General features: G+C 45.7%; 6 protein-coding genes across 6 annotated transcripts; 4 read left to right on the top strand and 2 right to left on the bottom strand.

The window, feature by feature from the left end:
* The first annotated feature begins 1587 nt into the window (after window positions 1-1587).
* Window positions 1588-5044, top strand: LOC101774232 (mRNA-decapping enzyme subunit 2). Its single transcript, XM_004954223.3, has 8 exons — window positions 1588-1749; window positions 1842-1993; window positions 2098-2225; window positions 2604-2702; window positions 3407-3559; window positions 4116-4219; window positions 4398-4465; window positions 4659-5044. The coding sequence occupies exons 1-8, from the start codon at window positions 1664-1666 to the stop codon at window positions 4835-4837; spliced, it is 969 nt and encodes a 322-aa protein (XP_004954280.1). The 5' UTR covers window positions 1588-1663; the 3' UTR covers window positions 4838-5044.
* A 158-nt stretch (window positions 5045-5202) lies between these two features.
* Window positions 5203-11897, top strand: LOC101774642 (uncharacterized protein sll0005). The gene is made up of 17 exons (XM_004954224.4): window positions 5203-5722; window positions 5821-6030; window positions 6123-6289; window positions 6387-6564; window positions 6651-6703; window positions 6823-6966; window positions 7112-7216; window positions 7607-7732; window positions 7839-8036; window positions 8353-8459; window positions 8654-8816; window positions 9653-9718; window positions 9858-9951; window positions 10071-10183; window positions 10422-10492; window positions 10950-11154; window positions 11269-11897. Exons 1-17 carry the CDS (start codon window positions 5308-5310, stop codon window positions 11680-11682), a joined length of 2829 nt encoding a protein of 942 aa, XP_004954281.1. The 5' UTR covers window positions 5203-5307; the 3' UTR covers window positions 11683-11897.
* A 140-nt stretch (window positions 11898-12037) lies between these two features.
* Window positions 12038-14048, top strand: LOC101775038. Its single transcript, XM_012847808.3, has 4 exons — window positions 12038-12387; window positions 13140-13251; window positions 13327-13377; window positions 13518-14048. The coding sequence occupies exons 1-4, from the start codon at window positions 12224-12226 to the stop codon at window positions 13599-13601; spliced, it is 411 nt and encodes a 136-aa protein (XP_012703262.2). The 5' UTR covers window positions 12038-12223; the 3' UTR covers window positions 13602-14048.
* Window positions 14049-14836: 788 nt separating this feature from the next.
* On the bottom strand, window positions 14837-17056 carry LOC101773829 (quinone oxidoreductase PIG3). Its single transcript, XM_022823898.1, has 6 exons — window positions 16711-17056; window positions 16452-16631; window positions 15938-16019; window positions 15750-15857; window positions 15400-15558; window positions 14837-15194 (listed from the first exon to the last, which is right to left on the bottom strand). Exons 1-6 carry the CDS (start codon window positions 16966-16968, stop codon window positions 14992-14994), a joined length of 990 nt encoding a protein of 329 aa, XP_022679633.1. The 5' UTR covers window positions 16969-17056; the 3' UTR covers window positions 14837-14991.
* Window positions 17057-18679: 1623 nt separating this feature from the next.
* LOC111257704 (quinone oxidoreductase PIG3-like) lies at window positions 18680-21135 on the bottom strand. The gene is made up of 6 exons (XM_022827752.1): window positions 20737-21135; window positions 20450-20629; window positions 19916-19997; window positions 19727-19834; window positions 19356-19514; window positions 18680-19156 (listed from the first exon to the last, which is right to left on the bottom strand). Exons 1-6 carry the CDS (start codon window positions 20992-20994, stop codon window positions 18948-18950), a joined length of 996 nt encoding a protein of 331 aa, XP_022683487.1. The 5' UTR covers window positions 20995-21135; the 3' UTR covers window positions 18680-18947.
* Window positions 21136-22899: 1764 nt separating this feature from the next.
* On the top strand, window positions 22900-25810 carry LOC101762224 (PAP-specific phosphatase HAL2-like). Its single transcript, XM_004955209.4, has 4 exons — window positions 22900-23589; window positions 24067-24751; window positions 25015-25374; window positions 25454-25810. Exons 1-3 carry the CDS (start codon window positions 23181-23183, stop codon window positions 25316-25318), a joined length of 1398 nt encoding a protein of 465 aa, XP_004955266.2. The 5' UTR covers window positions 22900-23180; the 3' UTR covers window positions 25319-25374; window positions 25454-25810.
* Window positions 25811-25832: the final 22 nt, after the last annotated feature.

Genomic DNA, 25832 nt, shown 5'->3' with positions numbered 1-25832 from the left:
GCCGTTGTGGACCACATTGTAGAGACATTTCTGGGAGTTAGGAGCTCACGCTGGTCTGAAACCGAGTGGGTCGCTATGCTTCACGAGAATATGTTAAACGTGCACGCCACTCGCCGAATTATGGGTCTCGACCCAGGTCGAGACTAGCAAGTGCGGTACCATACCTGTCGTAGGATAGAGTATCAGTGTAGGGGGGAGTGATGCTGACCTTTTGCCCCCTAATTTGCTTTTGCCCCCGATTGGCCCCGGTAGGAGTGCTTCATAGTTTCGGGGTGGTCTTCTGCGGGTGATCACACCCGAGCCTGGATGCAGGATGGTATCGTAACTCCCAGGTTCTTCGCTCGGTAGGGTGACATTCTCTCGATCGACGGACTGTTTGGGCTCACTCTGAGATGGGTCCAGGTGTAAAGACTCTGCAGAGTTAAAACTATTCGTATAGCCGCGTCCTCGGTCATGGACAACCTTGTGTCACGATGACTCTCCATTGTTTTGGGATATCTCTACCTCTCTCTTATAGCTACTTGTGTGTGGTGAGCCGTAACTGCAGTTGGGAAGAGGGGAAGTTGCCCCGTTTCCCTTTAGAATCCAACTGTAGTTGTTGAGAGGTGAAGAGAGGGAGTCTTCACCTCGACCCTAATATGGAGATAGGATGTTGATGATAGGAACCCTGTCGAGGTAGGTGTACCCAATGTGATGAGAGATTGGGATGATGGATATGGAATTTTATTCTTTATGCTTACTGTTGCATAGGAAACCCGAGCCTAATCCTTGACTATATTTTTGACCGCTAGCATTAGGCCACTTAAAGGTTGTATACGGATGGTAACATGAACCTGTCCCAATCCTTGGGGACAGCTCGTGAGTTTGCAGGTTACGAGTCCGACTTTGACAACAACCACGATGGGTGGTACGACTTAGAGTTGCAGTGCTACGCTCGACAATGCATGTGGAGATGATCGTGAGGATGGAGTTGCTTCCAGAAGCTAGCTACTGCTGCGTTGGTTTTATTCATGTCGTTTAGCTCAAGGGACATGTATCAGATCGTACTCTCACATTTCTGGGACGTAATAAATAAAATTTGTACTGTTATCGTGTTATGAAATTGATATTATGCTGAAATGAGTTCTGTATGTGATAGCTACTGATCCATAAACTATCACGAGGATACATGGAGTTAGATTTCTCCTTACGGAAATCCGGTTCGTTTCACTCTCGAGCTTTGAGGAGAGACTGGGGCGAAAAGCTGGCTTTTGTGTGCGGGTGCAGTTGGCAAAACGACGGCCGCTAGGCGTGGAGATTAGCGGTAGTCGCGTCGGCGGTCACTCGCGGCGACCTGAGAGAAGGCGAGAAAAGGACGGATAAGAACACAATTTTATAAAAATACCCCTATCTAACTATTTGCAGTAAACCCTTAAAATGGATCACGACTATTAATCACGATCAGAATATTTGCATTAAACCTTCTAATTTGGATCGCGACTACTCGTTGCGATCCAAATATTTACACAGAACCCCTGTTCTGGATCGTGATTATTAATCGCGACCTAGTTATTTACAAAAATCCCCCCGCCTGGGTAAGGATTATTCTATTCGACCCTGGCTGCGCTGCTAGTGCCCGAAGAGAGAGGAGAGCAAGGTGCTGAGAGGGCGCGGTGGCCGGTGGATGGCGATGGCGGGCGGCGGGGGACTGAACCGGTCGTCGTCGCGGGGGCAGCTGCCGCCACAAGAGCTTCTCGACGATCTCTGCAGGTAGTTCCCCTAACCCCTAATCCCATCTCGCAACTTCTTCTGGGATTCGCTCAGATCAATCCAGGCCAATCCGAGCTGAATCGCCTCCGCAGCCGCTTCCTGCTGAACGTGCCTAAGGAGGAGCTCGAATCGTTCGAGCGGATCCTGTTCCTGCTGGAGCAGGCGCACTGGTTCTATGAGGACAACTCCGTCGAGCACAACCCCAACCTCAAGTCCCTCTCCTTCAAGGACTTCACCTCCCTCAGTAAGTTCGCCTCTGCCTGAACCCCATCGGAGATTATCGTTGGATTCACCGCTGATGCCGCTGTCCTTGCGTTTTGTGGTGGATTGGATTGGTGGTGTGTGTAGTGTTCAAGAGCTGCACTGCTCTCAGGCCCTACATCGCGCACCTGGATGATATCTACAAGGACTTCAACAACTACAAGTTCCGTGTCCCCGTGTCTGGCGCCATCATCCTGGATGACACCTATGAGAGGGTAATCTACTGATTTTTTTCTCCAATCTATTGCATTTTAGGAGTTCCCTGATTGAGAATTAAAAATTAGGAGTGGGAATGTAGGTTGCACAACAGCATTTCATCTATCAAACATTGGAAATGAGGCCCTAAATAATCCTGTGAGTTGTCATGGAAAAACTGTAACTTTAAATAGTAGGATGTGGTATTTTCGTTGCTATCCCCTGAGATGGTCTATAATAAAATTGCCTTACACATACAATTTCGCAAACTGGACTGGAATAAACTAGGCATATGCATAAATTTCCTGTGTTGTTTTTTTTGACCATTTAAGAGCTCAAATTTGTTGGGATTTTTTGTCGTTTTTCATGGTCAATTCACCTTTGCCCCTTCTCTACAGTGCCTGCTTGTTAAGGGATGGAAAGCTGGGGCCAGCTGGAGCTTTCCTCGTGGAAAGAGGAATAAAGATGAGGAAGACCATACTTGTGCTGTTAGAGAAGTATACTTCTGCTTTTATTATGTATTTATGTTCTGTCCAGACTGTCCACAGCTTCTTTTCTTTTCTCTTTTCTTTTGAGCGATCTCTGCAATTTCTTTCTAGCATATTGTCCTTGCCGGATGGAAATTTTTATTCTTAGATATCATTGAGTGCCATTTGTTGTTTCTAGAACATTATATCCTTGCTTGGTCTGAGTTTATAAATGGTTTACTTTTCCTCAGTGCAAATTTCATTTCTCTAGATTGCAATGCTCATATACTGAAAGCTTGTAATTGAATGCTTTCATTCCTTCATTTCAAATGGCTGTTTAGTTAAGCATGTACATTTCATTGGCAATGGATCCCTTTGACATTGCTTTGGTCTGAAGGAGTTTTTTTTTCCTTGTATGCTATTGGCAAGATGTATGAATCTCATAAAAGACAAGTAGTAAATCACCAGTTTATAATTGTTTTGCAAATAAAAAAGCATGATTAAACTATTTAGCTTCTTAAATGCATGTTTTTTGGGCATAACTTTATTGAGTATAGCACTATAGCATTTTTTTCGTATGATATAGCCAGTGCTTTGCACGAGCTACTTCAATACCTGTGGTGATATCAGCCTTTGTCCAACCTGGAGCAATTATGATGTTTAAATTCAACAACTTCTCTTGTTCAACACATACGTAATTTTCGATAGTAACATCTACACGCATAACAATGCAGGTCCTGGAAGAAACTGGGTGTGATGTTTCTACGCTACTAAATTTGGATGATTACATTGAAGTTTCGATTGGACAACAAAGAGTTCGGCTCTATATCATAACTGGTGTTAAGAGAGATACTGTGTTTGCACCTCAAACAAAGAAGGAAATCAGTGTATGATAAGTTTTGAAATCTTGTTCTCTTCACTTTTATGGGCAGATAGGCAGAATGCATTTTTTTCTATTTCTTATTGCTGCTTTGCTTGGCTCCGTTTACACGCTATGAAGACATGTTCGCATAGCTTACCAGTAAAATAAAATATAATGGAAATGGTAGTTTATTGCATAGTTGCTTGACCAGCAAAAACTTCATTTTTGCTATGCGGTAAAGTTAGCTTCATGCTGAATAAAAGGTTGTTACACAGATCTTGATTTTCTGTATGGCAGTCTTTGCTTGCAACTGCAGCGTTTTTTGTCTTCTTCTTCTTTTTTAAATATAGCGTAGACTTTACAGATTGCTTCAAATACGCTATCATTGCCCCCAAAACTGTTAGCTATCACTCTCCCACGTTGTTCGCTACTTTTGTGTGTTTCATGCAAAATTGAAGTTGTTGTTGATTTCATTAATTGACTTTCCTTCTTTACACCTTTGCTGTTTCTGTTGTTTTCCTTTACTTTTAAAAATTATGAAATGATCACAACTGAGCTACCTTTCTCTGTGCATTTTATAGGAAATCTCATGGCACAGAATTGACGATCTCTTGCCAGCTAGTGATGATGCGGTATCTCGTGGAGTGAATGGAATGAAGCTGTACATGGTTGCACCATTTTTGACGTCAGTATCTTCTGATCCACATTTTGTCTCCTTTATTTTTGGGGCAGATGCTGTTATGGGGCATTAGAAGAAAATCAACAATGTGCTTGTTTTATTTTGCTCCTAAATCTCCTGCTTTTCCAAAGCGTAAATCTGTTGCTTATACATTGTGTTGTGTCTTACCTTGTTCTTTGTCCAGGGGCTTAAAGGCTTGGATTGCCACGCATCGTCCCCCGCTGTATCAGAAATCAGAGGCATCTGCTAGAGGTTTCTTCTGCTCCCTTGTGTACCCATTGTGCTCAGGATTACAAAAGCCAGCTGTTCTTTGAACAATCCAAAAACAAAATTTACCTTAACTGTTTTGCTGAATAGACGTCTAACTGCACTCTGATCATAGTCGAACTTGTAGTTTGTTCTCCTATACCATTTCATCACAGATGGATAACCCGGCATTGGACAGGTACTGTGTGGAAGGCAAAGAATTCATCAAGCGGTGGTGCCCCAGTAGAGAACCCCGTTGCTAGAGCAGGATCTGACGCGCAGCATGTTGACAACCGACCCGGTAGAAGCTTCAGAAACTTCAGGTTTGACACCGCAAGCATCCTGCAGTCCATGGAAGCTTCCTTCCTACGCACCTAGGAGCCTGACAAAGCATCAACCCGTGCACTTGCATCCTTGATGTATATAGGCTGTGGTCAGTGTTAACTCCACAAGGACATGATGTCTCCATTTCTGTCTTTTTTTTTCCTTTTCTGGTGGTACCTGTAATCTTTCAGTGCAACAAATGTTTGGGACGTCTTGCCTGTGGTATATATTTATCGCGTTCTGTCAGACGCTTGAATCTGATTTTCTGCTTGCCCCGCTGAGATGTTGCGACTTGTGGTCATTTCGTGCTGATGGGCCCGGATGGCAGTGGGTGGAGCTCGGATCGGCCCATCCACTGGGCCTCCAGGTAGGAGCGGTTATCCCGAAGCGGATTCGCGAGGTGTTCGTTTGCCGTTCGTGGACGCGGCGGTGACCCGATGACGTGCGCGGCGTTGGGCCAGTGGTCTTGTCCGAGCCCTCGCTGTCCTCCTCGGCTTCTCACCTAGAACTAGAAGCTCGATGCGATGGCGACGCTGCTGCGGCCGCCCGCGCTGCACATCTGCGCCGTGAGTGGCGCCGGCGGCGGGAAGGAGAAGTGGGCGCCGCAGCCGCAGCGGTCGTGGTGGGGCGGGAACAAGCCCAGCTTGCCGCGCCAGCCGCGGCAGTCGGGCGGCAATGGGGGGAGAGGAGGCGGGGGCGGGGGCGGCGCGCTGGACCAGGTGCTGGGCGTGCTCCGCCGCGACGGCGAGTTCTTCCAGGCCACCGCCGGCGCCCCGCTCCGCGACGTCTTCTGGCTCCGCTTCCTCGAGAAGAAGCAGAAGCAGCCGAAACCTGTGCCCAAGCCTGCGCAGCAACAGCAGATGCTGCAGGAGGAGGAGGTGGAGGTGGAGGAACTGCCTCGTGAAGCTCCAGCCTTCCCGCCTCCCGCGTACCCGACAGGTTCCTCACCCCGCGACGAGAGCGCATCTCAATTTGAATCCATTGCGCGCACATCGCCCTGCCCCTGCTGATGACCGCATTTCTCCCGATTTTGGTAGGGTTGTCGTGCGTGGAGCTAATGGCAGCGGACTTCCAAGCCCTCAAGGTGTACGCCGGCAGCGCTAGACACTCTCTCGCGCGGCGATTCCTCCGAAGCAAGGAACAGTCAAAATCTCAACAACAACCTAAACCCAAACCTCAGGAACAGCAGAAAGAGCAGCAGCAGATACTTCAACCCCCGGCCTTCCCTCCACCGTCCTACCCTCCAGGTTTGTAGCACAATGCAGCGAGAGCTCTAGATTTGGTGTTCATTGAGCTACTTTATTCCCAGCATTGGATAATTTTCTAAGTGTTACGATAGGTTTATCCTGTATGGAGTTGATGATGGCCGATCTTGAAGCCCTCAAGATATACATCAACTACTATTCCACCATTCTCACCACCCCGCTTCCCCAGCATTACGATCCCGACCTCCTTGCTCAGTACTTTGCTTCGCGTCCGCACGTCCTCGCATTTCGCACCATTCAGGTTAACTATGATTAAGCTCCCTCAATGTTTTATTAACCTCTACTTTCTTCTAATTGTTGTAGCTGACAGGTCAGTTGACTGTCAATCTTTGCCGCAGATACTCTTCGCATTTGTCTCAGCTGTGGTAAAGATGCAAATTTCTAAAAGATCTCAGTTAACCGCAGAAGCTACCTATAGCAGTGGCAACAGCAGCAATAACTTCGATGCTTCTCAATACATGGTCGGCCAACTTCTCAAGGAGATGTTTCTTGACCTTGGACCTACTTTTGTTAAAGGTCGGATAGTCATGCTTAACAGCTTACAAGATGGTAGCAACATGGCTTGGAAAGCTTTTGACACATGTCCTTTCTCATATATGCAGTTGGACAATCCCTTTCTACAAGACCGGATATCATAGGTTCAGAGTTTTGTGAGGTTAGGTAAATTTCTCCTTGTTCTGCATTTTTGTTACTTCATCAGCTCTCGCTTGACATTTTAGTGGTCCTTGTATTCTTTCTCTATAAATTAACTGATCTGTTGCTACTCAATTTTAGGCCCTCGCTGAATTGCATGAAAGAGTTCCTCCTTTCCCAAGAGAGGATGTGATGAAGATTATTGAGGGAGAATTTGAGTGCCCTGTGTCACATATTTTCAGTTACATTTCGGATGAGCCTGTAGCAGCTGCTTCCTTTGGACAGGTAACATCTTCACGTGCTTCCTTTGTGCTTGTGCTATGTTAGAGCAAGTTATTTGGAATTTATGATGTATTCTTATTTGTTTTTCTGCATCGTAATTTTCAATTTGTACTGTTAGACTCAAGAAACTCTTATAATTTTACTTCAGGTTTACCAGGGTCGGACAGTTGATGGTGCTCTAGTGGCCATAAAGGTTCAGCGGCCAAACCTTCTACCTTCTGTGCTGAGAGACATCTATATTCTACGTCTTGGGGTCTGTATATTTCCATCTAACATATAGTTTTGCTTTTCAGTCATCCAGGGATTTTTGTTGTCCTATGACATGCTTTACATGTTTGCTCATCATTATCTGTGATTTTATTTGTTTGCATGGCCCTCTTCATGGGATTTGTTAGTAACAACGACATGTACCTTTTTCAAAGATTAGAAACTGTCCACTGAAAACTAGACATAAGGTTCTTTCGTTATGGATACCCTTTCTCTCACCCTAAAAATGCTGCATCTAGCTTCCCTGTTCGTGAACTTGCTTTAGCTATCAGTTCAGTGTACTAGTGACTGTAGCATTGCAACATGTACCATTGCTTTAGTCTAATTCATGTGATGCTTTTCTATTCGGTTGTTTACTTTCTATAATTTATTTCAGCTTGCTTTCATACGGAAGGTAGCCAACCGAAGAAGTAATATTTCTCTCTATGCTGATGAGTTGGGTAGAGGTTTCGTTGGCGAGTTGGACTACAATATTGAAGCTGCTAATGCTACCAAATTTCTGGTGCTTCTTTGCTCTTGTCTCCTACCCATGCTTTCTGCTAGCATATGTCCTGTACTCCTGTTCTACTTTGGCTTGGTGTTTTAGCTAATAATTTCTACTCTTGCAGGAGGTTCATTCTAGGTATCCTTTTATGCTAGTTCCTAAGGTTCTTAAACAACTTACTAGAAAGAGGGTTTTAACAATGGAGTGGGTGGCTGGTGAGAACCCCAAGGAGTTGCTTTCTTTGACTAAAGGGGTTTCCGAAAAAGTTCCTGAAGCTTCAGAAAAGCAGAAGTTGGAAGCAAAATCTCGCCTTCTTGACCTGGTACTTACTAATAATTTTGATAAATTATTATCAATCAACCAGTGCTTCCTCTTGGAATTTGGAAATCATTTGGAATTTAAGTTGTTTCACGGGAAGAACTTCTCTATCATTTAACATCATAACTTAGGTAGTTCAGTAGTCGTGTACCATCTTGCACTTATTTCAAAATCACGGCACTGAAAAACATTTATCTCTTGAATATTGAGAGGATTTTCTTTATCGGTGGTAGCATAACATGCCAATGATTAGTACATTTCAAAAGATCAATTTGAGCTTGCTGCCCAATATGTTTAACATCTTGTTAATTACTCATAAGGTCAATAAAGGTGTCGAGGCATCACTAGTGCAGCTTCTTGAGACAGGCTTATTGCATGCTGATCCTCATCCTGGCAACTTGCGTTATACTCCTGAAGGTCGTGTTGGGTAAGCTCTACTACAACATAGGTTCACTTGCTGAACATTTACATTGCCGCTTTTCAAGTTTTCCTTCACTCACATTTCGTGTTTTATGAGATGTTTTAACTCCTTTGTGGGTTTGTAGTTGACAACTTGACATGATGCTTGTATGAAAAAAAATACTTCTGGAACTATTGACAACATCTTCCTAAATATACCAGGTTTCTTGATTTTGGTTTGCTTTGCATGATGGAGAGGAAACATCAGCGTGCTATGCTTGCAAGCATCATACACATAGTAAATGGAGATTGGTCTTCCCTTGTCTATGATTTGACTGAAATGGATGTAGTTCCACCAAACACCAATCTGCGTCGTGTGACAATGGTAAATCATCAAACTGCAGCTATACCACGTATGTTTTATTTTTTAGGTGCTTTCAGTGATTGGTCCCACTCTCTGTATTGAGTGGCATCATATACTTTATGCTTTCAGTTCCTTGGAATTGCCACTTACATGGTCCGATGTTTATATCTGCCTGAAACTAAACGATTAAACATAAGACAGAAAGTAAATAAAATGAGGAACATAAGTATTTAATCAGTGTCCATTTGCATTCTTGGACTTCATGTAGAACCTATAGCCACTGAAAAAGTTCATTGGTCTACCATGTGCCCACTGATGTCTCAGTGACTTATAGGCCTTGAATCCTCTCAGTGACTTATAGGCCTTGAACCCTCGTGCCAGTGTCACAACAAGTTTCATGTGGTATATTTTGCTAAACATGGACTTATTCTGTAGCATGCGGTAGGATTATTCAAACTTTAAGAATCTTTCTGGTGAAGAAATGCAGTTGGCAATGGTAGATCCGGAGTTCTTTATTGTGGAGTATATTGTCAAATACACATGGTTACTAAAGGTCAATTCCTTCATGCTTGATGCTTTTTTGGACCATTATCTAATGTTATACGCAAAATATTATTTTTGCCAAAAGATTGTGGTATTGATTGACTCCCGCATCTATCTGCTATTCTGCATGCTTCCTCTTCTCCAGTTGGATAGAGAGGAGTTGCCTAATATCCCATGTTGATAATGTGCTTTGGCCCATTGTTTAGTGAAAGTTCTTTTACTTAATAGTATAGTATATACATAGTGCTGTCTTTAGTACAGTATATGCCATTCGTTTTTTACTGTTTGTAATTAGTGTGCCTTCCGTGTATTAGGAGTTGGAGGACGCATTGGGTGAGGTAACCTTTGAAGAAGGAATTCCAGAAATCAAGTTTAGTAAGGTGTGCAGTTAACTCTATTTGTAGGTTCAATTCAGTGCGGTGGTTTGATAATCTCCGTGCCTGTCTTTTATCTCAAACTAAGTGGCATAGCTAATGACATTCTTTTCACATTGCTTTTGTGCTTACATACATCTTTTAGGTGCTTGGAAAAATCTGGTCTGTGGCATTTAAATATCACTTCCGTATGCCGCCTTACTACACACTGGTTCTCCGGTCACTTGCTTCTTTGGAAGGTTAGCTTGTTCAATTGAAATTGAGATACCAAACTGGTTCACCATTTGTTTTTTTATTCAAAGATTTCTGTTTTAATGGTGACTGTTTTCAGAGTTTTTTCTTTCTTTCCTATTGATAGGACTGGCCGTGGCAGCGGATGAGACTTTCAAAACATTTCAAGCAGCATACCCGTATGTTGTTCGGAAGCTTCTTTCCAATAATTCACTTGCGACGAGGAGACTCTTGAACCAGGTATCATGCATTATCTCAATTTAGAACGGTGTGTGTAGATTGTAGAACTAGCCTCTGAGGTAGGTATTGTACTAGGTCCGCCATTGGGGTCTTATTTGTCTTCAATCCCAAAGTTGGACCAATATAGCCATATTATGCTGCTCGCCTCATGGATTAGGCTGCATTTTGTATTTAAGGTGGATGAGAGTATGAGACTGCATTAATGTGATAACTAACACCAATCAGTTTTCTTACACAGGCAATTTTCAACAAAAAGAAAGAGTTCCAATGGCAGAAGATTTCCGCATTTCTAAAATCGGCTTCAGCAAGGTTTGTTTCATGGTTCTTATTGTTTAGTAAATTGGATCGGTTCATTTTAATGTGGGCTCCTTTCAGGGCTCTCTTGAATTATTTAGATAGTGATATCTTCTGGTTAGTTAAGTGTCGATTCTTAATTGACTGGACTAAAGAATAAAAAAATATGTTGCTTGAATATTTATGTATCACTTCAGCCTTTTTTATTATAAAAAACCTGATTTACCCCCATTTAATATTATTAAGTTGGAGCACAGTTGCTTGGTTTATCAGTTGTATATGTGCACACAACCCTGTATCAGCTTCAGACTCCAGAAAATAGAAGCAACAAAAATGCATGAAAGATTGTAGATGCTTAGTTTATTTAGTTGCTCAAAAATATGATATGCACGTGCCAATAATTACCTGAGCAGTAAGCAGTCAGTTTTTGCTAAATCTTATACACCTGCTGATGTCATTTTCATATGTGAAGGAGCAACTTCAAATATATCGGTGGAGCTTTGCCTGTGCCTGACACAAAGGATGTGAATGTGGATAGGCTTGTAGAGATCAGTGGTTCATTTTCACTTGACCGTGCTACAGCTACACCAGAGAGGGCATTGCATACTGCAAACCTGTGTGTGAGGCTTTTATTATCAAAGGACAGCGCTGTGATTAGAAGACTTATTATGACAGCGGTATTGTATCACATTTTATCTCCACACTCCTCGCTCTACTTATGTCAACCAGCTCTCATGGCTTACTTTTCAGAATGATCAAGTTCTGAGCTCATCCTGTGTCCCGTTGTGCAGAATGCAAAATCTCTTGCCCGTGATCTGATCTCCAGAGACGCACTGATGTTCCGGGTGCTCCTTAGTAAGGTTATTGCGGATGTGGTGTGCCAGTGGATGTTGAATGTCACCGGCTTGAAACGAGTTGCAGAGAACGATGGCCATCTGGTGCTGTCCGAAGAATCATCAACCATGGTGGCGCTCCAGGCTGTGGTAAGAGACCGCAGGATGCAGGTCATATTCTCCAAGTTCGTGAGAGAGTTACGAGAGGAGCCCGTCCTGATGGTCAGGGTGAGCTGGAACATGTTCGTCATCTCGGTCACATCTGCTGCGGTCGGCCTGCACCGTTTCATGGTGTTCCTGTCGGAGAAATACTTGCCGACGCCGCCGCCGCCTGTACCTCCGCCGCGGCAGGTCCAGATTCAGACCCTGTAAGCGCAGCGACCAGGCCGCGAACATAAATGATGGCTATTGGTCGCTCATGTACCGTGCCCCTGTATATAAACGTTACAGGATCAACCAGTAATTCTGTGGCGTGTTCCTAGCAGGTTTCTTACATTCTTCTCTTCTACGAGTTGTTCTTCATTTAGCTGCAGTTGAAACTTGAAACCTGCTTTCGTGGGAGAACGGAAGAATGACTCTGAACAAAAGATCGTAACATTGGGTTCGGTAAAATAGCATTCCCTTGTTTATGCACAGCGGTAATCGAGCTGTAAGCTGTAATTGAACAGCTGACGCCCAGGCTTACCCGGCTCAAAAATGGTTCAGCTCAGTGCACGAACACTGAGCTCGAAGGCTGAATTCGACGACAAAGTGGGCTATTTGGGCCAAAATATGGGCCCATCGTACCGGGAAAGGGCGAGGCAAATAGGCAATTGCTTCATGTTTGTGCTCGACTCCGTCGAGCTGGATCTGAATTCTGAAAGCTGAACAGAGTTTCAGGACAGAGGGCAGAGGAGGGAGAAACAGGCGGAGGATGGTGGGGGGACGAGGAGGAGGGTCGGGGCGGCGGCAGGAGCGGCAGGCCCTGATGGTGGCGTTCGCTCTGGCGCTGCTCATGGGCACCGCCGTCTACTTCCGCATCTGGGCTCGCCAGTCCAGCGACCCCTCCTTCACCGCCGACGACCGCGAGGAGCTCCGGTTCGCCCCTAAATCTTCTTCGCCTTCCTTTTGTTTTTTTCCTCCACGGCTAGTCCAGATTTGTTAAATCTTATCCGGTCCTCAACATAAAAGGAAGGAATCAAATCATCTTTGTTCAAACTTCTGATCACCGGTGATTGGTGGATAAATTGATCCATGTGTTGAGTTCCTAACGCCTTCGTCGTAGAATGCGTCGGTAGTTTCAGTAGAGTTGTGTCCTATTCATGGGCTTTAGGAAGTCATGGATTGAGACGGGCTCCCAAAAACTGATTAAACCCAACAACCTCCTCTTGGTGAACAATTCAGGCAATTGACTTAACCAAATCCAGACATTAGAGGAAACAAAAACGAACTGTTGGGTGCTAGCAAGTATTTTTGTTTCCTTCGATGTCTGAACTTGGGATCAACTGATGGATGGAGTTGACTGCTCTGCTTCTTAGCAGAGAAAAGAAATTGGATACACATAGATTAGGTTGTGCAGCCCTGTTTACGCGGTCCATTCTCCTCAATCAATGGCTTATTTGTGGTGAAGTTAAGCCAGGTGTGATCTTGTTCTTCCACACCTAGCAACTTCTTTATTATATGAGCATTTTCATGGCTACCATTCATGTCTTTAGCTTTCGAAAAGAGCAACAATGAGCAATTATCTTTTGCTGGTTTATGTTAACTTAAGCTTCTGCTTCGCATCTTTTCTTATGCATTTTTTGTACATTTATTTATTTGTTTGTTTATTTTGCTGCATCAACCCTCAGGAGGCAATTTGAACAAGCAAACCTAGAAGCAATGGATGAATCTGCCGAATGGAGAATGAAATATGACAAAGAATTTGAGAAAACCAGGCAGCTGCAAGATGAACTTTCAAAGGTATTGCTAGATATTTGTATGTAGCTATGCTCCTCAGACACTCCCGCAATGCTCATGTGAGAATTCTCTTCACAGGTTAAGGCCACATTGGCTGGTACAGCCAGGCGTCTTGAGTTGTTGCAAAAGGTAGATTTTTAGGTCAAATTGTATCCCTTTTATCTCTATTATGCCATGCCCTTTAACCCTGTGCCACCTTTCAATTTTCACCTGTGCTTCCTCTCCACACTCTATGTGCACACCCCATTTAATCATTTTCATTGCTTCAGGATAATGAGATGTGGAAGCGGCAGACTGAATCACTGAAGCAGAAGTGCAATTGCACTATTCCATTGAAAACCATGCAAGATTAAGGATGTGGCAGGGTTTTTTCAACTTATTTGGTTGATTAGCTCAAAGCTTTTTGTTTGTTCAGCACCAGAGGGAGGAAAGCTAGATTGAGGTCTGGGAATTGGAATAGATGAATTGAAGAAATGGCTGCCATAGTAGTTGGTACGTTTACTACTGATGGTGAACTTCATACTTCATCGGAAGTGATCGGTTGCCCGCCCATGAGTAGCAATACAGAATACCGTAGGCACAACCTATGATATGGCGGTTAGCTCCTTATTTCATTAAGGATTTCAAGTTTTTAGTAATTTTGGATTGGCACTCTCTACCTGTAAATACAGTGTATTAAGGGAGCAAAAAATTAGTGCCAAGGTACAAAACCAGGACACGCTTATTGGCAAAAACTTTGTTAATGCTTATCTAAAAAAGGGTGCCAATTGGATTACAGCACATGAAGCTGCCTTACCTCACGCTGTCGCTTAAATCGCCCACGGTTTTTATCCCCCTCCACCCCCACGTTTTCGTTTCTTTTTTTTTTTTTTCGGGCACAAGTTGTGTGTAGCGATTGGGGATGGCAACAGGTACATACCTGTCGGGTAATGCCTCCCCAAACCCACACCCATTACAACAAAACACCCCACACCTACCATCCACCTTGGGTCTTAAATTCCCCCACACCCATCGGGTAACGGGTACCTAGCAGGTGACACGTACCTGCTTCAATATAATTGTAATTGTGAAAGCAACATTAAATCACCATTTTATCAATAATTTTAGTAATACAATAATAATATAAGATAATAATACTAGTTTTAACTATGTCACATGCAAATGAAGTCTCTCATCTCTTCAACTATATGATATACATTAGAAATATTTCTAAGTATCATATGTAAATAGGTCCCCAACGGGTGGCGGGTACGGGATGCAAGAATGCACCAACACCCACTACACTCAATGGGTGAAGGAATCACCCACTAAGACACCCGTTGGGGGAGAAAAATCCCCATACCCATAGGGTTTTTACCCACAGGTAAAGGTGGTGGGTACCTATTGACATCCCTAGTCACGATGAAGAAAAACAGCACATTTGAGCGCCAAACTTTGCAGCACTCGGATGGTGTGATTTCAGCCATTCGAATGCTGAAGATCAGGAGCATTGCCCAGATCGGCTGGGGTCTAAAGAATTGCACTGGTGACACACTGGCTTCAGGTGTAACGGCATGATACAAGACCACGCGCCAGTTTTTCAAAAAAGAAGGGGAAAAAACGACCATGCGCCAGATTTTATTGCATTACAGTTCACAGAAAAGTGTCGTAAGCAGTTAAGCACTTCAAGGTTCGAATTTACAAGACAAAACGGCATGCCACGCTAGTACATACAAAGAGGTCGTTCAAACACTACACACGCAGTCAAGGGAGCAGCAGTATCTTGCCAATGTGGGTGCTAGTTTCCATCAACCTGTGCGCCTCAGCTGCTTCAGATAACGGGAACGTCTTGTAAATCACAGGCTTTACCTTGCCAGCGGGAGCGGCGACCGCAGGCCACACATTCTTTTCCACCTCGCTGACGATCTGAGCTTTATTGGCAGGGCTTCTACCACGCAGTCCGGCAGCTGCACAATATTTTGATAGTTGATCAAGAGCCAAAATAGAACACAGCATTTAGGAAGCCTACAAGCGCATATACACATATGAAGGGAACAGCCAAACTGACAAAACGTATCAAATAGTGAAATGGCATAACAACATGTACAGAGCATCACTGAAATATAGAAGGGTTGTCATTGCCTGTAGATCTACGCAACTGACAAAAAATACCTTGAATGGTCAAGCGCCGTGCAAGAACAGGTTGCAGGTTCACTTCAGCTGCAGCGCCTCCTTGGAAGCCAATGATGAAAAGTCTACCATCAACACCTAAGCTATTCAGGTTGCGCTGGAGATACAATCCTCCAATATTGTCCAGAATGACATCAACACCTGGTAAAGAGATTTTCAGATCACAATCTGTAAAACATGTAAATTTAACGATAATGCCTTGGTACAAGAAATGAACAGGGGTAGCTCTTCCAAGGAGAAATGCTACAAAGAATGAGATCCGCATTCAGGTAGTATGACAACGCAGACCATGCGAACAGTTTGACGAGAGATAATAAGGTGGCAGGTTATACCCTTTCCGTTGGTTTCCTGTTTAACACGTTCAACAAAGTCTTCAGTTTTGTAGTTTATGCATACATCAGCACCCAAACCTTTGCAAGCTGCTAGTTTTTCTTCGCTTCCTATAACATTCTCATGGAATTAGTAGGGATATTACTGATAAAATTAGACCATAATACCATTTCCATTACAGTGAACAAACCTGCAGTCACAAAAACCTTAATTCCGAGGTGCTTTGCAATCTGTATAGCAAAAGTACCAATTCCACTTGATCCTCCATGGATCTACAAAATTGAAGGTGCACAGTCATCAGGAACAAACAGAGACAAAGAGATTCGCTTTAATCCTGTGCAAAGAAGAACAATTGTGGGCACCATTTCCAAGACAGTTAAGTAATTGCCGAGTGACTCTGGAGCTGATTAGGTGCCAGTGAAGAACCTGGCACCTCTTTTAGTACCTTTATTTAGCCTAACCAACTTGGTTTAGGATTGGGACTAAGAAGCCTTTGTCGTCGTTGTTCTTGTACCTTTATTTTAGGTGTTGTTTTTTATTGCCAGTCTTAAGGCTAAGGCATGCAATTTCTGATGTTTATTGATTTATGTATATAAAATCGGGATCAAAGAATCCTGATGTCATCCAATTCCCTAGAGGATGCATACTGACTACTGTGTTCTCTTGGATGTAGCTCTGGAGAAGGAAAGGGAGCCTTTTCTTACCAGGAACGATTCACCGGGTGAGAGATGGCTGGTCATGAAGACGGTCGACCAGACGGTGCAGGCCACCTCCGGCAAGCCGGCTGCGTCCGTTAGCGACACCCCCTCCGGTACGGGCAGCAGCTGCCCCGCCGGCACCACCACTTTCTCCGCGTACCCGCCGCCGCTTAGCAACGCGCACACCTGCGAGGAAACAGCAAATTGCAACAGAAGAAGCCAAATCTCAATTTGCCACTGGAGCAAAGCAGCTGATCCACCTCACCTTGTCGCCGACGGACCATCGCGAGGGCACGTTGGGCCCGAGCGCGAGGATGGTGCCGGAGCACTCGAGCCCCGGATACGGGGACGCGCCAGCGGGCGGCGGGTGGCGGCCGTGGCGCTGGAGCGTGTCGGCGCGGTTGACGCCCGCGGCGGCGACCTGGAGGAGGACCTCGCCTTCTCCCAGCGGCGCGGGGTCCTCCACCTCCTGGGCCTCTAGCACCTCCGGCCCGCCGCCGCGCGTGATCACCACCGCCCTCATCTTCTTCCTCCCTCCGGCCGCCTCACCCCCACGCGTCCGCTTGCCCGCTGCAGCTGCTTGGTCCTTCCGATACTCCACTGGAAACTGCAGTACGTTCAAGCCTACGGACTCTGCTTTTGGACCTGGCCAATTTGTCTGTGGGCCAAGTCCTGCCTGCGGGTCGACTGAATGGAATGAGCCGCTCGATTTGGCCCGGCCCAAGAAGTTTGGGTAGCAACTAGTATCGTGTTACAGGCTTACAGCCATAACACCCTGCTGCTCTCAAAAAACAAAAAAAGCCATAACACCCGAACAAAATGAAAATGGGGACGCGGAAGGAATTTCAGTGCCAGACAAGATACGACGACGGAGTCATAGGCAGTTGATCACCATCTCTTGAACCAGAACGAACCAAGATGTCATGGAGGAAGAGCCTTTATCTAAGAAATTCCATATAATAGTTTCATTAATTTTCTCAAAAAAAATCGTAACGAGAATATACTCGTGTTGTACTCTCGAGTTCAAATCAGACTAGTCGTACGACGAGTTCAAAACTTCAAATCGACCTGGGAGGCAAACGAGTCACTTAAAGTATACCAGGTTTGGCCCCGTGTACTGGTCTCCCCGCCGGCCCAAACAAGCGCTGCGGCCCAGCTGCACCTAGGTGATCAAGAGCAGCACCGCATGAAGACTCCGAGTCTGAGCCGTCCGTGCGGGATCCAACGGCAGCACGGCTCGTGGTTTCCCATCGAGGAGCGCGGGGTTTAGTCCCACCTCGGCGAGCCAGCGAGCCGCAGACGGGAGAGCTGGCTGCATAAGGAGGCCCTGGGCCTCCGTTGCTCCATACTTACCTGGACGGGGTCGATGGGCGATCAAGAAGGCCCATGGCCTAGATCAGTGGCCCACATTGCACTTGGGTGCGCTGGTCTACCATCTCCCCAAGTGGGAGAGTGGACGTCATAATTTGTGGCAGAGGGGGTACGCGTTCGCGCGGCCCCCGCCAATTCTAAGAAATTAAATTTTGGTCCTTGCATACTAATGTTTGAGTTAGGTCTTTTCTGAGAGCGCCAATTCTTACCAACTTGAACTTTGGTCCCTCTTCTAGTTTACGAATGTGAGTTAGGTCCTTGCTGATAGTGGAAGGGGGATCTTTGCGACTCAAATTGTACTGTGAATTTTACTTAGGTTCCTATCAAGCTCCGGGAATTTGGCAGCATCATGGGGAATGGATCTGGAGGATGGAATATGACAAAAGAATTTGAAGGAAAAACTGTGCGAGATGAACTTGTATTGGCTATGCTCCTCAAACACTATCCGTGGCTCAAACACTATCCGTGGCCAATTGGGTATACTTGTGAGAATTTTTGCTACAGGTTAAAGCTCGTTTACTGGTACAACCAGGAGACTTGGTCGGGGGGTTTGCCAAATTCTAGCTTTTTCGTCGTTATATCATGCTTGTTTTGCTTATGCCTACTCTCCGTTCATTTTCTTAATTATTTTTGAACTCTCTCTGTGCATGCCCCGCTTAAAATCGTTTGCACTGCTGCAGGCTAGTGAGATGTGGAAGAGGCAGACTCAATCACTGAGGCGGCAATGCACTCTTCCGTTGAAAAAATGAAAACTATCCAAGATTAATGACATGACAACAACTTCTCAGCTTCTTCTGCAGATTAGCTCAAAAACTTAAAACTTTTGGATTGCTCGGCACCAAGGGAGGAAATCTCTTTTGACGTATGGTTTGTTTGCTACTGACGGTGAGCAGCACTTTTCATTTGAAATGATTAGCAGCGACTTTATGAGTGGCTGTGCAAACTGTCATCAAAGTTTACTGAACAATATCATCAACACTTCACAGACCCAATTGACAAGATAATTGCTCGTACGAAAGGATCCAATTTACAAGATAAGAAGCCATGCCACTCAGTACATGATACAAGGAGGTCGTCACAGAAGTTGCAGATGTCCCAAAACTCCCTCGCCCGAAAGTGAGCGCACAAACACTACATATGTAGTCCTGGAAGCAGAAGTATCTTGCCGATGTGGGTGCTAGCTTCCATCAATCTGTGAGCCTCAGCCGCTTCAGATAACGGGAACGTCTTGTAAATCACCGGCTTCACCTTGCCAGCCGCGACAGCGGGCCACACATTCTTTTCCACCTCACTGACGATCTGTGCTTTATTGGCAGGGCTTCTGCTGCGAAGTCCAGCAGCTGCGCAAGATCATGAAATTTTAATGAAGCATTAAAATTGGACACAGTATTTAGAAATCCTACAGGAACATATACACCTATAATGACAACAGCCAAAGACTGACGAAACATATCAAATAGTGAAATGGCAGAACAACACATACACTGAAATTTAGAAGGGTTGGCATTGCCTATTATAGACCTAAGCAACCAAAATTACCTTGTACAGTCAAGCGCCGTGCAAGAACGGCTTGCAGGTTTACTTCAGCTACAGTGCCTCCTTGGAAGCCAATGATGAAGAGTCTACCATCAACGCCTAAGCTGTTCAGATTGCGCTGGAGATATGATCCTCCAATATTGTCCAGAATGACATCAACACCTGGTAAACAATTTTCAGATTACAGTATGTACAGCGTGTAAATTTGGTGATGGTGTCTCCGTACATAATAATGAATAATAGTAGTTCATCCAAAGGAGAATGCTAGAAAGAGTGTTATCAGAATTCAGGTACCAGCGTCATAGTATGACAATGCAGACCTTGCCTAGAATACAAACGACCATAGATAATACTAAGTTGGTACTAGGTTATACCCTTTCCATTGGTTTCCTGTTTGACACGGTCAACAAAGTCTTCTGTTTTGTAGTTTATGCATACATCGGCACCCAAACCTTTGCAGGCTGCTAGTTTTTCTTCGCTTCCTATAATATGTTAGACAGAATTAGTAGGGGCATTACCAAGAGCAATTAGCTGTAATATCATTTGCGTTACAACGAACAGACCTGCAGTGACAAAAACCTTAATTCCGAGGTGCTTTGCAATCTGTATAGCAAAAGTACCGATTCCACTTGATCCTCCGTGGATCTGCAAAATTGAAGATACACATTCATCAGGAACAAACAGAGACAAAGAAACTCACTTTAATTCTGAATTAAGAACCAATTGTGCACACAATTTCCTGGCAGCTAAGCAATTGCAGAGAGACCCAGCCGACCATTAGGTGGTAGTTAAGAATTCGGTAGCTCTTTTAGTACCTTTATTATTACTTAGCCTGCCCAACTTGCTTGGGCTGTTGTTATTGTACCTTTATTGTAGGTGTGCTTTACAATTCTCAGTCTCAAAGGATGCAATTTCTAAACCAGCAAGTAAATACTCGACACACAGATATCATTTCTGATGTTTTATGTATACAAAATTGGGATCAAAGGATCCAGCTGTCAATCCATTCCCTAGAGGATGTGTATCGACTGGCTAGTGGCTACTAGGTTCTCTTGGACGCAGCCGTGGAGGATATATAATAAGAGAGTTGTTCTTACAAGGAATGATTCGCCGGGGGAGAGGTGACTGATCATGAACACGGTTGACCAGACGGTGCAGGCCACCTCAGGCAATCCGGCTGCGTCCGTCAGAGACACTCCCTCCGGTATCGGCAGCAGCTGCCCCGCTGGCACCAACACCTTCTCCGCGTACCCGCCGCCGCTAAGCAGCGCGCAGACCTGCAAAGCAACAGCAAAGTGGCGCAAAACCAGTCACAACAGCAGCATCAGCAGAAGCAAACCCCAATCCACCGTAGAAGCAGGCACGCGGTCGATTCGCGCTTCACCTTGTCTCCGACGGCCCACCGCGAGGGGACGTTGGGGCCGAGCGCGAGGATGGTGCCGGAACACTCGAGCCCCGGGTAAGGGGACGCGCCGGCAGGCGGCGGGTACCGGCCCATCCGCTGGACCGTGTCCGCGCGATTGACGCCCGCGGCGGCGACCTCGAGGAGCACCTCTCCTTCGCCTGGCGCGGGGGGATCCTCCACCTCCCGCGCCTCCAGTACCTCCGGCCCGCCGGGGCGCGCGATCACCACGGCCCTCATCTCCCTCCCCTCCTCCTCAGTCCTCGTCGCGTCCGCTTGCTCACTGTCAACGAAGTTGCTTGCCCCCTTCCGATAACTCCACCCAACTGCCACGCTTATTTCTTGGTCTTAATTTACAGAATTGGGATGGGCTCTCTCGATTTATCTCGGCCGGCGAATGTCTTTTCTGTTTGTTGTTGGGGTTTTCTTTGCAGGAGTGATGGAGACAGCGTAGGTTAGCAAGGCTTGTCCACCTAAAACATGGAGGACAGGAGATTATTGGTCCATCCATCGCAGTTCACGCAAGAATATCATCAGCACTTGAACGATCAAATTCGAACCATTTCGTACCATCAACCAATCGCATTGAATTCATTATGCACCCTTTTATCCAGGCCAACCATCCAAGTAAAACATACCATCCATTTCCATTTAGTACAAGCAGTCAAGCACAACCGAAATGGCTTCGCTTGTCAGCCACACTGCAACCTTTGCAGTTGAGATGCCAATGCCAATGCCATGAATCCGACCCATCATGGAAGGGAAGAAAATTCTAAGGCCACGGAAGATGCGCAGATGGGCATGTGGGCACCGTAGTTTCAGCATGAACGAACCATGCTGAGATTAAGTTACGACTTATACTGCTGAGAGATCCTTGTAATTGCTTTGATGAACCACAAGATTTCATTCTTAGCGAGATCATGGATGATGTAGCTTACAACTAAAAAGTTGCCATGATGACTTTTCATCGAAAAGTAAAAAAAAAACGGAGAAAGGATTACACTACACCTCCTACTATTCAAAGATTACCATTCATTCTCTCCGAGCAGTGCACGTTCCAGCCTTCTAGGCGAAACAAAGTTCGATTGGGACATTTACTGGCGGTTAAATTCGAGTTCAAATCAGATTAATAAAAAAATTTCAAGTTCAAATCGGTCTGGAGGTGGAACGAGCCCACCAATCGTGCGTGAAGTTTTGGCCCATAAACTGGTCTCGCTAGTCGGCCCAATCGAGCACTGCGGCCTTGTCTCCTGGGTTGAAGGATCGTGCCGTCTGGATGGGATTCTCTCGCAGGAGCGCGCAGGGGTTTGTTTAGTCCCACCTCGGCGAGCCAGCGAGCCGCGGACGGGCGACCTGCCTACATAAGGAGGCCCTGGGCCACCGTTGCTCCATACTTACCTGGACGGGGTCGATGGGCGATCAAGAAGGCCCATGGCCTAGATCAGTGGCCCACATTGCACTTGGTGGGTGCGCTGGTCTACCATCTCCCCAAGTGGGAGAGTGGATGTCATAATTTGTGGCAGAGGGGGTACGCGTTCGCGCGGCCCCTGCCAATTCTAACAAATTAAACTTTAGTCTCTGTCTTTTGTCTATGCGATTTGGAAATTTTACTTTGGTAGTTTTAACGCGTGCACCGGGATGACAAGCTGTGTCTGTTTCAGTTCAACAATTTGGCATCAAGCTGCATAGGCCCTTTTCAGTTCAACAAAGCCAGCAGTGCATGATGAGCAATTTCACGGGTGAACGAAACAGTGTTTTCCTCTCAAAATCAGCATGAGCAATTTCTTTACGCGAGTGAACGAAACAAAATAGTGTTTTTCTCACAACAAATCAGCCTTTTCAGCCAATTTATAAGCTGAAGCGAACAGACGCAACCTCTGCATCTAATGGTGAATTTGCGAACAGACGCAACCTCTGCATCTAATGTTGAATTTGATCATGGAATTGGAACTTTCAGTGTCACGTACAGGGTGACACTACACTACACATCAAGAGTCGTTTCGTTTGGGATGAGACTGAACTGGATTTACTAGAGTCGTTTTCCACGATCGAATATCTCGGATACTTTGCTGTATATCCAAATCGAGTAATCCACCAATAAATATCGTGCGTATCGTTCTCCTCAAAAATATCGTGCGTATCCAGCAAAAATACGGTTCGGGCCTACTACTCTACTCCATTAACGCCGGTGGGAGTGGGAACACGCCGACACGGCAGAGGAGGATGACGGGGAGGAGGACTTCGTCACTACTCACGGCCGGGGCCCTGCGCTGCTTCGCAATCGTGCGCGCCGCCGGCGGCTAACAAAAGCGGTGGGAGCCGAAGCATCTCGGAACATTCAGATTCCCGCTAGTATTTGGATCAGACGAAGGCGACAGGCGAGGGTTAATCCGGTCGGCTTCGCTCGGGCTCGGGATTCCGTCGCGATGGGCAGCCTCCGCCTCACCGGCTGGGCGGCCGCCGCGTCCGCGCAGCGGGGCTTCCCGGCGGCCGCCGCGCCGGAGTGGGGCGCGCGCCGCCGCCGCCGCTGCCACGGGGCGCCGATGGCCCGCCTCCGATGCGCCCCGTCGCCGGCTCCCGCGGTGGCGTCCTCTCTCGGCGTCGGCGCCGCGGGGCAGCTCCAGGTCGGGGCGGAGCGCGAGTGGCTGTGGGACTGCCGCGGCGACGTCGGGGGCGGGGCGAGGGATTACGCCAGGGAGATGGAGGTGGCGGTGCGGGTCGTGCAGGTGGCCTGCACCCTGTGCCAGCGGGTCCAGGACTCGCTCCTCCGCCCCGGCGCCGACGCCGGCGGCCGCGTCCATTCCAAGCTCGACCGCTCCCCCGTCACCGTCGCAGGTTCGTACTGCAGCTAACCCATCAGTTTCCCTTGCCTTCGTTGGGTTGCAAGTACTCACTCCATTATCGCACGATTAGCAATGAGGATTAGGTAAGCTAACACTGCGCTGCAATTGAGAATTGAAAATATGCTGGTAATGGATAGACGATGGTTGCCTGGGTCTCGACTCCCAACAATAAAATAGAACGTCGCCCAGTTAGTTATCAATTTGTCATTGACCTTTGTTGGGCTGTAGCATTATTTGCGTGGAACACAGTTGCCTACATTTGATGAGGACGTCAGGACGATTGGATATTAGTACCTGGACTGGTTAACCAGTTACAACACTATCCCGTGGACTGCTTGGTTGGATCAATAGAATGAAATAGAATTCATTGCTCCAGGATACTAGCTCATACACAACAATACGTTGTTGCATTAGTTTCTTCCTTTGTAGTTTGCAAGTAGTGAAATTGTGTTGTGCTCCTTCATGCCAGATTGGGGCGTTCAAGCGATAGTAAGCTGGTTGCTTTCCAATTCCTTTCAAGATGAGAACGTATCGATTGTCGCCGAAGAAGATGATGAGACACTATCTAGTTGCGATGGTGCGGCTTTGCTTGAATCCGTTGTTGAGGCTGTCAACGGTTGCCTGATTGAAGCTCCAAAGTATGGACTGAGACCCCCAGAGAAAGAGCTCAGAGCTCATGATGTTATTCAAGCCATACGGAAATGCAGCTCTACTGGAGGTCCGAAAGGAAGATTTTGGGTGCTTGATCCTGTCGATGGCACCCTTGGTTTTGTTCGAGGGGATCAATATGCTATTGCTCTAGCTTTGATTGAAGATGGAGAAGTTATACTTGGTGTCCTTGGGTGCCCGAATTATCCAATGAAAAAGGAGTGGCTCAATTATCACCAAAAGTACTACAGATTGATTTCTAAGGTTGCGCCTCCTCCATTGGGATCTTGGCATAAGGGTTGTGTGATGTATGCTCAGAAAGGATGTGGCCAAGCTTGGATGCAGCCACTGGTTCATGACTTTGGTAAGCTTGACTGGCGTCACCCAAGGGAGATTCAAGTATCATCCATCAGTGATCCAGTTTCAGCAACATTCTGTGAACCTGTTGAGAAAGCCAACTCAAGCCATTCCTTTACAGCAGGACTTGCTCAAAGTGTAGGATTAAGGTCAGTTCTTACTTTTTTTTCTGTGTAAAATTTCTGATATTATTTCATCATCTTGAAAATTTATCCATACATTTGTAAATGGCATCCACTAGTTGCCACAAGGTTTTTATTAGATAGGATACTGGTTTTACATTTTAAACAGAATGAAATGTTGTCCAAAGTGTGACTCCTGTAGTTGGGCTTGCTTATCTTTAGCAGCAAGTAACTTGCAACTTTGTTTTTTGGATATATTTTTTATTCATATCCTTTTGGTTTGGTTCCAGGAATCAACCTCTACGCGTGTACAGCATGGTGAAATATGCTGCAATAGCACGAGGTGATGCAGAGATATTCATGAAATTTGCAAGAGCTGGATATAAGGAGAAGATATGGGATCATGCTGCAGGGGTGGTTATCATTCAAGAGGCTGGTGGAGTGGTCACAGATGCTGGAGGCTGCCAGTTGGACTTCTCAAAGGGCGTTTACTTAGAAGGTTTGGATAGAGGCATAATAGCTTGTTCCGGGGAATTGCTTCACCAGACAATTTTAGATGCTGTTGATGCAAGCTGGAACTCATCAACACTATGATCAAAACAGTAAGATCTTTGCTGCAAATGACCTCATGTTGATCATAGCATGCAAAGGTGAGTCTTTAGAAATAATTGCTGTTTACCCCTCCGGTCAAATTTACTTTGTTATCTTACATTCTGATATCTTGTACAGGTAGCTTGGAGAATCATCTAAATGTTTATTTCTGTATTGTTATGACTATGAGGGGTAATAGTGCCAGCATGTAGGTTAGTATTAGCTTGTCTGCTCATAAACAAGTCGTCACTTGAGATTGACAAATTGCTGGCTTTGGTCATCGATGGCGAATGTAATTTTGTATAGGAGTTTGTTGATGAAAAGCATCTGCGCATGCTTTTACTAATTGATATGTTTCCTTTTAACTTCTGCCTGTCAAGTGGTAGGCGTATTGGTTAAGACAGATATCTGTACCTGCTCAGCACCATTTGCTGACAATCAAATGTCTGAACCTGTGATTAATTCATCAGATGATGTTATGTCTGCCAGTTTTCATTTCAGTTCCTCGTTTTGTTAC

This window comes from Setaria italica, chromosome I (assembly GCF_000263155.2).
Source record: "Setaria italica strain Yugu1 chromosome I, Setaria_italica_v2.0, whole genome shotgun sequence".
Lineage (NCBI taxonomy): Eukaryota > Viridiplantae > Streptophyta > Magnoliopsida > Poales > Poaceae > Setaria > Setaria italica.
The sequence above is the reverse complement of the archived record's forward strand: the minus strand, read 5'-3'. Positions and strand labels throughout refer to the sequence as shown.

Excerpts from the sequence above, each read along its gene's own strand:
- LOC101774642 (XM_004954224.4), top strand. The coding sequence starts at position 5,308 with ATGGCGACGCTGCTGCGGCCGCCCGCGCTGCACATCTGCGCCGTGAGT. Across the intron at positions 5,723-5,820 it reads GCCTCCCGCGTACCCGACAG|GGTTGTCGTGCGTGGAGCTA; the intron begins GTTCCTCACCCC and ends CGATTTTGGTAG. Across the intron at positions 10,493-10,949 it reads CTAAAATCGGCTTCAGCAAG|GAGCAACTTCAAATATATCG; the intron begins GTTTGTTTCATG and ends TCATATGTGAAG.
- LOC101775038 (XM_012847808.3), top strand. The coding sequence starts at position 12,224 with ATGGTGGGGGGACGAGGAGGAGGGTCGGGGCGGCGGCAGGAGCGGCAG. Across the intron at positions 12,388-13,139 it reads GACGACCGCGAGGAGCTCCG|GAGGCAATTTGAACAAGCAA; the intron begins GTTCGCCCCTAA and ends ATCAACCCTCAG. Across the intron at positions 13,252-13,326 it reads TGCAAGATGAACTTTCAAAG|GTTAAGGCCACATTGGCTGG; the intron begins GTATTGCTAGAT and ends TTCTCTTCACAG.
- LOC101773829 (XM_022823898.1), bottom strand. The coding sequence starts at position 16,968 with ATGAGGGCGGTGGTGATCACGCGCGGCGGCGGGCCGGAGGTGCTAGAG. Across the intron at positions 15,858-15,937 it reads TAAGGTTTTTGTGACTGCAG|GAAGCGAAGAAAAACTAGCA; the intron begins GTTTGTTCACTG and ends AGAATGTTATAG. Across the intron at positions 15,559-15,749 it reads ACAGGAAACCAACGGAAAGG|GTGTTGATGTCATTCTGGAC; the intron begins GTATAACCTGCC and ends TCTCTTTACCAG.
- LOC111257704 (XM_022827752.1), bottom strand. The coding sequence starts at position 20,994 with ATGAGGGCCGTGGTGATCGCGCGCCCCGGCGGGCCGGAGGTACTGGAG. Across the intron at positions 19,998-20,449 it reads CCCCCGGCGAATCATTCCTT|ATCCACGGAGGATCAAGTGG; the intron begins GTAAGAACAACT and ends TCAATTTTGCAG. Across the intron at positions 19,835-19,915 it reads TAAGGTTTTTGTCACTGCAG|GAAGCGAAGAAAAACTAGCA; the intron begins GTCTGTTCGTTG and ends AACATATTATAG.
- LOC101762224 (XM_004955209.4), top strand. The coding sequence starts at position 23,181 with ATGGGCAGCCTCCGCCTCACCGGCTGGGCGGCCGCCGCGTCCGCGCAG. Across the intron at positions 23,590-24,066 it reads CTCCCCCGTCACCGTCGCAG|ATTGGGGCGTTCAAGCGATA; the intron begins GTTCGTACTGCA and ends CCTTCATGCCAG. Across the intron at positions 24,752-25,014 it reads GCTCAAAGTGTAGGATTAAG|GAATCAACCTCTACGCGTGT; the intron begins GTCAGTTCTTAC and ends GTTTGGTTCCAG.
- LOC101774232 (XM_004954223.3), top strand. The coding sequence starts at position 1,664 with ATGGCGATGGCGGGCGGCGGGGGACTGAACCGGTCGTCGTCGCGGGGG. Across the intron at positions 2,703-3,406 it reads ATACTTGTGCTGTTAGAGAA|GTCCTGGAAGAAACTGGGTG; the intron begins GTATACTTCTGC and ends ATAACAATGCAG. Across the intron at positions 3,560-4,115 it reads AAACAAAGAAGGAAATCAGT|GAAATCTCATGGCACAGAAT; the intron begins GTATGATAAGTT and ends TGCATTTTATAG.